At 45.0% G+C, this 12,500-nt stretch overlaps 1 protein-coding gene across 1 annotated transcript in view; it reads left to right on the forward strand.

The window, feature by feature from the left end:
• The window catches only part of LOC310875289 (phosphatidylinositol 4,5-bisphosphate 3-kinase catalytic subunit alpha isoform), a 58,503-nt gene that overhangs the window by 40,873 nt on the left and 5,130 nt on the right, over positions 1-12,500 (forward strand). Inside the window, exons 21-29 of the mRNA XM_083788473.1 lie at positions 1,786-1,885; positions 2,530-2,601; positions 2,981-3,087; positions 4,433-4,554; positions 6,211-6,289; positions 8,238-8,319; positions 9,760-9,848; positions 10,237-10,354; positions 10,897-11,048. Coding sequence (XP_083644599.1) covers positions 1,786-1,885; positions 2,530-2,601; positions 2,981-3,087; positions 4,433-4,554; positions 6,211-6,289; positions 8,238-8,319; positions 9,760-9,848; positions 10,237-10,354; positions 10,897-11,048 — 921 coding nt within the window. The remainder of the gene's footprint in view (positions 1-1,785; positions 1,886-2,529; positions 2,602-2,980; positions 3,088-4,432; positions 4,555-6,210; positions 6,290-8,237; positions 8,320-9,759; positions 9,849-10,236; positions 10,355-10,896; positions 11,049-12,500) is intronic.

Consider the following 12,500-nt stretch of genomic DNA (forward strand, 5'->3'; position numbering starts at 1 on the left):
TCAGAGATGCACAATAAGACAGTGTTGTTACTCCATTACCTCCAGGTCAGAGATGCACAATAAGACAGTGTTGTTACTCCATTACCTCCAGGTCAGAGATGCACAATAAGACAGTGTTGTTACTCCATTACCTCCAGGTCAGAGATGCACAATAAACAGTATTGTTACTCCATTACCTCCAGGTCAGAGATGCACAATAAGACAGTATTGTTACTCCATTACCTCCAGGTCAGAGATGCACAATAAGACAGTATTGTTACTCCATTACCTCCAGGTCAGAGATGCACAATAAGACAGTGTTGTTACTCCATTACCTCCAGGTCAGAGATGCACAATAAGACAGTGTTGTTACTCCATTTCCTCCAGGTCAGAGATGCACAATAAACAGTATTGTTACTCCATTACCTCCAGGTCAGAGATGCACAATAAGACAGTGTTGTTACTCCATTACCTCCAGGTCAGAGATGCACAATAAGACAGTATTGTTACTCCATTACCTCCAGGTCAGAGATGCACAATAAGACAGTGTTGTTACTCCATTACCTCCAGGTCAGAGATGCACAATAAGACAGTATTGTTCCTCCATTACCTCCAGGTCAGAGATGCACAATAAGACAGTATTGTTACCCCATTACCTCCAGGTCAGAGATGCACAATAAGACAGTGTTGTTACTCCATTACCTCCAGGTCAGAGATGCACAATAAGACAGTATTGTTACTCCATTACCTCCAGGTCAGAGATGCACAATAAGACAGTATTGTTACTCCATTACCTCCAGGTCAGAGATGCACAATAAACAGTATTGTTACTCCATTACCTCCAGGTCAGAGATGCACAATAAGACAGTGTTGTTACTCCATTACCTCCAGGTCAGAGATGCACAATAAGACAGTGTTGTTACTCCATTACCTCCAGGTCAGAGATGCACAATAAGACAGTATTGTTACTCCATTACCTCCAGGTCAGAGATGCACAATAAGACAGTATTGTTACTCCATTACCTCCAGGTCAGAGATGACAATAAACAGTATTGTTACTCCATTACCTCCAGGTCAGAGATGCACAATAAGACAGTATTGTTACTCCATTACCTCCAGGTCAGAGATGACAATAAACAGTATTGTTACTCCATTACCTCCAGGTCAGAGATGCACAATAAGACAGTATTGTTACTCCATTACCTCCAGGTCAGAGATGCACAATAAACAGTGTTGTTACTCCATTACCTCCAGGTCAGAGATGCACAATAAGACAGTATTGTTACTCCATTACCTCCAGGTCAGAGATGCACAATAAGACAGTGTTGTTACTCCATTACCTCCAGGTCAGAGATGCACAATAAGACAGTGTTGTTACTCCATTACCTCCAGGTCAGAGATGCACAATAAGACAGTATTGTTACTCCATTACCTCCAGGTCAGAGATGCACAATAAGACAGTGTTGTTACTCCATTACCTCCAGGTCAGAGATGCACAATAAGACAGTATTGTTACTCCATTACCTCCAGGTCAGAGATGCACAATAAGACAGTATTGTTCCTCCATTACCTCCAGGTCAGAGATGCACAATAAGACAGTGTTGTTACTCCATTACCTCCAGGTCAGAGATGCACAATAAGACAGTATTGTTACTCCATTACCTCCAGGTCAGAGATGCACAATAAGACAGTGTTGTTACTCCATTACCTCCAGGTCAGAGATGCACAATAAGACAGTGTTGTTACTCCATTACCTCCAGGTCAGAGATGCACAATAAGACAGTGTTGTTACTCCATTACCTCCAGGTCAGAGATGCACAATAAGACAGTGTCCAGGAGGTTCGGCCTGTTGTTGGAGGCATTCTGTAGAGCCTGTGGAATGTACCTGAAACACCTCAACAGACAGGTTGGCTATACCTACCGTACTTATTACTAACAATACAATACTAACCCTATACTGTACCTACCGTACTTATTACTAACAATACAATACTAACCATATACCATACCTACAATACTTATTACTAACAATACAATACTAACCCTATACTGTACCTACCATACTTATTACTAACAATACAATACTAACCCTATACTGTACCTACCATACTTATTACTAACAATACAATACTAACCCTATACTGTACCTACCATACTTATTACTAACAATACAATACTAACCCTATACTGTACCTACCATACTTATTACTAACAATACAATACTAACCCTATACTGTACCTACCATACTTATTACTAACAATACAATACTAACCCTATACTGTACCTACCATACTTATTACTAACAATACAATACTAACCCTACACTGTACCTACCATACCTACCTACCTATCGTAAATGTCTGTCTGTCTGTCTGTCTGTCTGTCTGTCTGTCTGTCTGTCTGTCTGTCTGTCTGTCTGTCTGTCTGTCTGTCTGTCTGTCTGTCTGTCTGTCTGTCTGTCATCTTTTATAATTGTGTGTGTGTGTGTGTGTGTGTGTGTGTGTGTGTGTGTGTGTGTTTGTGCGTGCATGCGGTATCCATGGTAACAGGTAGAAGCCATGGACAAACTGGTGAATTTGACGGACATCTTGAAACAGGAGAAGAAAGACGAGACTCAAAAGGTCCATTCTGATTGGTCCATATACGATTAATGACATCATGTGTCTGTGATGTGATTGGTTGATGACACGTGTGTGTGTGTGTGTGTGTGTGTGTGTTGTGATTGGTTTTTGTTGTATTCGTTTTCATTAGGTTTTTTATAGACATGACAAACAGGCAGACCTATCGTGATGAGATATGTTGTGATTGGTTGATATATATGTGTGTCTGTGATGTGATTGATCGATGCATGTGTGTCTGTGATGTGATTGGTCGCTGACATGTGTGTCTGTGTTGTGATTGGTCGCTGACATGTGTGTCTGTGTTGTGATTGGTCGCTGACATGTGTGTCTGTGTTGTGATAGGTCGATGACGTGTGTCCGTGTTGTGATTGGTCAACAGTCTCAGATGAAGTTCCTGGTTGAACACATGTCTCGTCCAGATTACATAGAAGCTCTGCAAGGATTCATCTCTCCTTTAAACCCTGTTCACCAGCTAGGAAACCTACGGTAATCTACCTATTTATACCTACCTACCTATATCTATATCTACCTACCTACCTATATCTATATCTACCTACCTACCTATATCTATATCTACCTACCTACTTATATCTATACCTACCTACCTACCAGTGGCGTGCACAGATAGACACTAGGGGGTGCTAGAGCACCCCCTGCCCTTTTTGGCAATTTTGCTCTTAAAACAAAAAGTAAATGTTTTTTTTTTTTTTTTCTTAATTTGTAGTGTGTGGACCATGGTGACATTGATCAATTATTGATACAAAAACGCTTCTCCTATATTATTTAGGCCCCCCCACATGTTTCTATGTCAGTGGTTCTTCGATAATAAAAAAAATAGCAGACCTACAAGCTCGTAGCGCGCCACTCGGTGGCGCGCTACGAGCTTGTAGATCTGCTATTTTTCAATAGCTATAAAGCACCAAAATGGGTTCCCGCCCCAAAATGCGCTGCACAAGGTGCCCTTTTTTTCACTTGAGCACCACCTGCCCCTCTAAATGTCTGTGCACGCCACTGATATCTATACCTACCTACCTACCTACGTGCGTGCGTGTGTTGGTGTGTTCCAGACTAGAGGAGTGTAGGATCATGTCGTCGGCGAAGCGCCCCCTGTGGTTGAGTTGTGTGTGTGTGTGTGTGTTCCAGACTAGAGGAGTGTAGGATCATGTCGTCAGCGAAGCGCCCCCTGTGGTTGAGTTGTGTGTGTGTGTGTGTTCCAGACTAGAGGAGTGTAGGATCATGTCGTCGGCGAAGCGCCCCCTGTGGTTGAGTTGTGTGTGTGTGTGTGTTCCAGACTAGAGGAGTGTAGGATCATGTCGTCGGCGAAGCGCCCCCTGTGGTTGAGTTGTGTGTGTGTGTGTGTGTGTGTTCCAGACTAGAGGAGTGTAGGATCATGTCGTCGGCGAAGCGCCCCCTGTGGTTGAGTTGTGTGTGTGTGTGTGTGTTCCAGACTAGAGGAGTGTAGGATCATGTCGTCAGCGAAGCGCCCCCTGTGGTTGAGTTGTGTGTGTGTTGGTGTGTTCCAGACTAGAGGAGTGTAGGATCATGTCGTCAGCGAAGCGCCCCCTGTGGTTGAGTTGTGTGTGTGTGTGTGTGTGTGTGTTCCAGACTAGAGGAGTGTAGGATCATGTCGTCGGCGAAGCGCCCCCTGTGGTTGAGTTGTGTGTGTGTGTGTGTGTTCCAGACTAGAGGAGTGTAGGATCATGTCGTCGGCGAAGCGCCCCCTGTGGTTGAGTTGTGTGTGTGTGTGTGTTCCAGACTAGAGGAGTGTAGGATCATGTCGTCGGCGAAGCGCCCCCTGTGGTTGAGTCGTGTGTGTGTGTGTGTGTTCCAGACTAGAGGAGTGTAGGATCATGTCGTCAGCGAAGCGCCCCCTGTGGTTGAGTTGGGAGAACCCTGACATCATGTCTGAGCTCCTGTTCACCAACAATGAGGTCATCTTTAAGAATGGAGACGGTAAGCACGCACGCACACACACACGCACGCACACACGTGCATGAACGCACGCACGCACGCACGCACGCACACACGCACACACACACACACACACACACACACACACACACACACACACACACACACACACACCACCGACAATATATTATATATATTTTAATTGAAATTCCTATATTGTAACCAGGGGGGCAGTCAGCCAGATATTTCGTGAAGCCTCATTTGAAATCGGTAGTTCATATAATGGCCTGTTGTGGCGCTGGACTGGACCCAAAAAGCCCCATAGCTCCATAGAGGCCCATGTATTTTGGCCCAACTTCACCTAGACTGTATTACCTTAAAAAACATGGTCATGAATACTTTCTGCTTCCAGTCACTAGTTTAAAGTCTCATTTCTAATGTCATAATATTCTTTTTGGAAAATTATGGTCCCATTAATTAAAAAAATGACCATAAAGAAAAAAAACCATCGCGTATGTTCTGAGGGGCGTGGCTACCGTTACAGTCTATGATCGGGATTCCCCTCCCACTCGAGTCAAAATAAAAACCAACGGAGAAGAAGGGGGGAAGTCCCGCCTCGTTGTCTGGGCAGCCAATGGCCAGCTGGTCAAAAACGGAGCCAGGCAATGGCCAGCTGGTACCAAACGGATCTAGAAAGATGGCGACTTACATCAGGAATTACCATATTATTACAGGCTTCATTTTACGTTCATGTTAGACCCGGCGAACGCTTTGTCCATATTTTTTACAGTCTATGATTGTAACCAGTAAGATGCCTGAGGGCGACAAGCGACCTCACCCTAAATGGCGAGATGGCGTGCACGCCTACGCCCTGTTGACAGCGGCGCTGGCGTTTTGGCATGGGGGGTCAAATCTACATTTTCGGTCCTGTTAAGAATTCTAGTTTTCGCCGGGCAGCTGGGCGCGGGCAGCTGGGCGCGGGCAGCTGGGCGCGGGCAGCTGGGCGCGGGCGGCTGGGCGCGGGCAGCTGGGCGCGGGCGGCTGCACTAATATAACTTTGGGGTCAGGCCTGTCAGTTTGAATGGACATGTATCAGTCAAAAGGGAGACATCGAAGAGGAAGGACGGATGGGGGAAGGATCAGAACAGGTCAGGTAATGTCAGAACAGGTCAGGTAATGTCAGAACAGGTCAGGTAATGTCAGAACAGGTCAGGTAATGTCAGAACAGGTCAGGTAATGTCAGAACAGGTCAGGTAATGTCAGAACAGGTCAGGTAATGTCAGAACAGGTCAGGTAATGTCAGAACAGGTCAGGTAATGTCAGAACAGGTCAGGTAATGTCAGAACAGGTCAGGTAATGTCAGAACGGGTCAGCTCAGATCTAAGGCTTTGAAGCAGGAGGTCGGGTTAGATGTATATACTTGCTGGCCAATATCGATGACATCAGGGATCTCTCTCCATATTTGGGCTTAATATTGATGACATCCCTGATGATGTCACGTGATGTCACGTGCTCCGTCCCTGATGATGTCACGTGATGTCACATGCTCTCTCACCCTGACGAACTGACCAAACAACGCACACACTTGACGGGAAATGCACGATTCGTTAACTGACTGTCCTAAATGTGTGTGTGTGTGTGTGTGTGTGTGTGTGTGTGTGTGTGTGTGTGTGTGTGTGTGTGCGTGCGTCCGTGCAGATCTCCGTCAGGACATGCTGACTCTACAGATCATTAAGATCATGGAAAACATCTGGCAGAACCAAGGACTGGATCTACGGTAACGCACGCACATACACACCCATTATATAAACACACCACATACACACGCACGCACATACATACACACCCATTATATATTTACACCACATACACACCCATTATATACACACACACACACACACACACACACACACACACACACACACACACACACACACACACTGCTAGTGATTTTTACTAGTTCACTAGTTGTTTAACTATACCTATTACGCTATGTAAATTTTTTTTAAAGTTAAATTAAAAACATATGTACTTTTAACAACTGTACATTGGTGACTATAATCTAGCATTCTAGCTGATCTTGAGGCCTACAAAAACGGGAGAAAAAAATAATAATAATAAAAAACGCTTTTCTTATCAACTAGTCAACTAGTACCAATGAGGTCAACTAGTGGATTCACTAGTTGAATAGTCGACTAGTTCCTTAACCCATTCTGACCTGAGATCAGATTCATACGAGATTTCCACTGGACACACCAGGGGGGCAGTCAGCCAGATATTTCGTGAAGCCTCATTTGAAATCGGTAGTTCATATAATGGCCTGTTGTGGCGCTGGACTGGACCCAAAAAGCCCCATAGAGGCCCATGTATTTTGGCCCAACTTCACCTAGACTGTATTACCTTAATAAACATGGTCATGAATACTTTCTTCTTCCAGTCACTAGTTTAAAGTCTAATTTCTAATGTCATAATATTCTTTTTGGAAAATTATGGTCCCATTAATTAAAAAAATGACCATAAAGAAAAAAAAACATCGCGTATGTTCTGAGGGGCGTGGCTACCGTTACAGTCTATGATCGGGATTCCCCTCCCACTCGAGTCAAAATAAAAACCAACGGAGAAGAAGGGGGGAAGTCCCGCCTCGTTGTCTGGGCAGCCAATGGCCAGCTGGTCCAAAACGGAGCCAGCCAATGGCCAGCTGGTACCAAACGGAGCCAGCCAATGGCCAGCTGGTCCAAAACGGATCTAGAAAGATGGCGACTTACATCAATATTATTACAGGCTTCATTTTACGTTCATGTTAGACCCGGCGAACGCTTTGTCCATATTTTTTACAGTCTATGGGACACACACTGGTCTGATGAACCCATTCTGACCTGAGATCAGATTCATACGAGGTTTCCGCCGGACACACACTGGTCTGATGAACCCATTCTGACCTGAGATCAGATTCTAGAAATGTCAGTCGCTCTTCGATTTTTCAAAAATAGCAGACCTACAAGCTCGTATCGCGCCACTCGGTGGCGCGATATGAGCTTGTAGATCTGCTATTTTTCAATTTTGGTTGTATTTTCCTATTCTGGTTTGTGCTTTCCGTTTTTTGCGGCGACGCGTTGTTTGGTTCCCCCCTGTTTGTTTTTAGTCTGGCCATGCAGTAAATAGCACGAATAAAACATGGATATAACCGAAAGGACAGTATAGGGGAACCTCAGGGGTCCTTGAGGGAGTTCCAGGGGGTCCCCAGCTAAATGATAGGAACAAAATAGACCCTTATGGGTCTGTAACTCTGCGAGTGTACAAATGGAACCAAATGGACCGTAACGTCCAAGGTCCATTTGGTTCCCTTTCTTACAGTCCTAGAGTTAAATTAACATTCATTTTACAACATGCATTGGGGGGTCCTAGAGATAGAAATGCCATTAAATGGGGGGTCTGTAGACTGTTGCATGTCAAACTGGGGGGTCCTTGAATTGAAACGGGTTGAGAATCACCGCTAGAGCCGTAAAAATCTTCTCTTTTGGGGGTCCCTGGCATAGCGTTTCAAATGGGGGTCCGCGGGCTAATAAGGGTCAATGTGGGGGTCCTTGTCATGAAAAAGTTTGGGAACCACTGTCCTATGGGAGACTGTAATGTATGTGTATATGTATGTGTATGTGTATGTAATGTATATATATCACTGTTCTATGGGAGACTGTAATGTATATACTGTATATGGCTCCCTACAGAATGCTGCCATACGGCTGTCTGTCCATAGGGGACTGTGTTGGGCTGATTGAAGTGGTGAAGAACAGTCACACCATCATGCAGGTCATTATCCCATTCTGACCTGAGATCAGATTCATACGAGGTTTTCCACTGGACACACACTGGTCTGATTAACCCATTCTGACCTGAGATCAGATTCTAAAAAATGTCAGTCATTCTTCGATTTTTTTCAAAAATAGCAGACCTACAAGCTTGTATCGCGCCACTCGGTGGCGCGATATAAGCTTGTAGATCTGCTATTTTTAAATAGCTAAAGCATAACATGATGCCGACACCAAAATGGGTGCCCGTTCAGAATGGGTTAATAATTATATCTATACCACCACACCACTGTATATACAGTAAGAACAGTCACACCATCATGCAGGTTTAATATATATTATAAATATACTGTATATAACACTATGAATAGCATTTATACAACATGCTGTATATAACACTACAGCCACGCCATCATACACGTTATGATACTATATTACAAGTAAGACGCGCAAACGCGGGAAGCGAACGCAGCTCGTGTGTGTGTGTGTGTGTGTGTGTGTGTGTGTGTGTGTGTGTGTGTGTGTGTGTGTGTGTGTGTGTGTGTGTGTGTGTGTGTGTGTGTGTGTGTGCTACAGCTGCGCCCTGTGTGTGTGTGTGTGTGTGTGTGTGCTACAGCTGCGCCCTCTGGTGGCGGGCGGGTGGTGTCACAGCGGGACAGACACACACACACACACATACACAGACATGAGCAGCAGGGTCTCATAGTAAGTGGCTCACTGCGTTCGCAATTATATTACACTGTGTGTGTGTGTGTGTGTGTGTGTGTGTGTGTGTGTGTGTGTGTGTGTGTGTGTGTATGATATATATCTATATCACACCCGTGTGAAGTGAGGGGCGCTAATATATTAAAGTCTAACTCATGTTCCTATGATTAGGTGATGGCGATGTAAAACAAACTGTGACAAAACAAACATTACATTCTCTTTATTGTTAATGGTGTTTAATGTTTGTGTTAGGGACAAGATGACGTAACCTGACGCTGCCAGATGAGGGCGGTATTGGGTAACCATGTTCCCCAACACAGCCTTCATCTGGGATCTCTCAGGCAGTTGAGCTGACAAAAATCCGTTCCGTACCGGACCAATCAGCGTGAGCTAAGGGCGGGATATGTGCGAAACCGGACGTGAAGCTATCTAGACACGTCAATATGATTGGTTGTGTTTGCACGCCCACACGGTGATAGACAGACGGTCCCATCCAATCATCTACCAAGTATCTTGAAAAAAAGGAACAGCCCCGTCATCTAATTTGCTTCCGCGATCCCAGATCCCAATAAGCTGTGAAACAAATTTGTGTAGCAAGCTTCTTGGATCTGGCAGCGTCAGGTTAAAGATGACGTACATTTTCCCTTGAACTAAGAACAAACATTAAACCTTTATATGGGCTATAGCGCCCCTCAAACATAACAGCCACATAATAACAGCCAACAACATCATGCAGGTGCAATGCAAGGGAGGCCTGAAGGGGGCACTGCAGTTCAACTCTAACACTCTGCACCACTGGATACGAGACAAGAACAGAGGCGAGAGGTGAGACATGTGTCTGTCTGTCTGTCTGTCTGTCTGTCTGTCTGTCTGTCTGTCTGTCTGTCTGTCTGTCTGTCTGTCTGTCTGTCTGTCTGTCTGTCTGTCTGTCTGTCTGTCTGTCTGCACACACAAAGCCCCTCGAAAAACACAACATTGAAAATATCTGAATGCTTCAATGACACTGTGTGTGTGTGTGTGTGCGTGCGTGTGCGTGTGTGCGTGCGTGTGCGTGTGCTTGTGTGTGTGTGTGCGTGCGTGTGCGTGTGCGTGTGCGTGTGCGTGTGTGTGTGTGTGTGTGTGTGCGCGTGTGTGCGTGTGTGCGCGTGCGTGCGTGCGTGTGCGTGTGCATGTGCGTGTGCGTGCGCGTGCGTGTGTGTGTGTGTGTGTGTAGTTACGATAAGGCCGTAGACCTCTTCACCAGGTCCTGTGCAGGGTATTGTGTCGCTACGTTCATACTGGGGATCGGAGATCGACACAACTCTAACATCATGTTGAAGGAGAATGGACAGGTGCAAACACACACACACACACACACACACACACACACACACACACACACACACACACACACTTTATGCTTGTGGTTGCCCATGTAGTCCGATGATGAATAGTTAGATCCTGGTTCCACAGTTGCGTTCACAGTCCGGGCATGTAAAGATCACATATACCGGTATGTATCATACATGTAAAGATCAATTTACAATGTAGACATTTAACAGGCACTCTTAATCCAGAGCGATTTACAGTAAGCAAGAACAATGGTAGAAGACTGCATGGTACTACATCAAATACATAAAAATAGTTATCAAGACTCATACGTGAACTAAGAACCTAACAGTGGAATATCTATCTAATGAAACAATGCTGTTCTTGCTTACTGTAAGTCGCTCTGGATAACTGTGCCCTGGGTAGACAGAGACATCAGCTCCCTCTGCTGGTCATCACGGGTATCGTTGGACATCCTTTTGTTGGCCTTTTGGTGCCTCATGAATAATTCATGAGCTCTCTCTCTCTCTCTCTCTCTCTCTCTCTCATATTCATTCGTCACCAGTTGTTCCACATAGACTTTGGTCACTTCTTGGATCACAAGAAGAAGAAGTTCGGATACAAGCGGGAACGCGTTCCATTCGTCCTGACGCAAGACTTCCTGTTGGTGATCAGCAAGGGAGTTCAGGAGAGTACCAAAACCAAGGAGTTTATGAGGTACTGTACTGTCACCTAGTGGGGAGTTAGAGGTATTGCACCCACAGTACCAATGCAGGAGTTCATGAGGTGCCTAACCCTATTAGTCCAGGGGCCGAGACAGATTTTGGTACCACTTAAGGTGAGCGTAATTTGTTTTGTATTTTTTATATTCCTATACATGACTCTAGTTTATATTTGGGTGTGGCAGTTATATATGTGACCATACCAAAACCTTTCCGCGCCGAAAAACGTAATTTACGTGAATCATTGGTCTCTGCAAAAGCCAATTAACGTAAGTAACTTTTTTTCAGTTGTATAAATGTTTTGATCCAACCTAGTCGACAGGCTACTCACATTAGCTTCGGATGGCTATCTGTTGTTAGTTAGCCATGACACTGGACTGCGCCATCTTGATTTGCGCGTTCCAAACTGTTAACGACCTATATACTGTAAGGCGACATTTTCAAAATGTCATTATGCTTTAAGTAGCATGTGACGTGTCAAACTAGGGTGTTTTCATGATTCCGAATCCATTGCAAGCATTAGTTTTGCACGAAAAACACTCCTGGGGCTAAAAACGGCCATACTGTCATCAGAATTGTGATGAGGTCAGCACAGTTGGGCACATCTGGGCAAGTGGCTATGGTCGACCACCACCTAGTGTACGGAGAGAGGTACTACACATGCAGTACCAAGACCAAGGAGTTCATGAGGTTTACTGACACCTAGTGTAGGTATAGAGGTACTACACATGCAGTACCAAGACCAAGGAGTTCATGAGGTTTACTGACACCTAGTGTAGGTATAGAGGTACTACACATGCAGTACCAAGACCAAGGAGTTCATGAGGTTTACTGACACCTAGTGTACGGAGAGAGGTACTACACATGCAGTACCAAGACCAAGGAGTTCATGAGGTTTACTGACACCTAGTGTAGGTAGAGAGGTACTACACATGCAGTACCAAGACCAAGGAGTTCATGAGGTATACTGACACCTAGTGTAGGTATAGAGGTACTACACATGCAGTACCAAGACCAAGGAGTTCATGAGGTTTACTGACACCTAGTGTAGGTATAGAGGTACTACACATGCAGTACCAAGACCAAGGAGTGCATGAGGTACTGACCATAGACTGTAAAAAATATGGACAAAGCGTTCCCCGGGTCTAACATGGACGTAAAATGAAGCCTGTTATTCCTGCACTGTAAGTCGCCATCTTTCTAGATCCGTTTGGGCCCAGCTGGCCATTGGCTGGCTCCGTTTGGGCCCAGCTGGCCCATTGGCTGGCCCAGACAACGAGGCGGGACTTCCCCCCTTCTTCTCCGTTGGTTTTTATTTTGACTCGAGTGGGTGGGGACTCCCGATCATAGACTGTAACGGTAGCCACGCCCCTCAGAACATGCGCAACATTTTTTTAATTAATGGGACCATAATTTTCCAAAAAGAATATTATGACATTAGAAATGA

The sequence above is a fragment of the Protomyctophum parallelum genome (assembly GCF_964188405.1).
Source record: "Protomyctophum parallelum genome assembly, chromosome: 18".
In the NCBI taxonomy this organism is placed as follows: domain Eukaryota; kingdom Metazoa; phylum Chordata; class Actinopteri; order Myctophiformes; family Myctophidae; genus Protomyctophum; species Protomyctophum parallelum.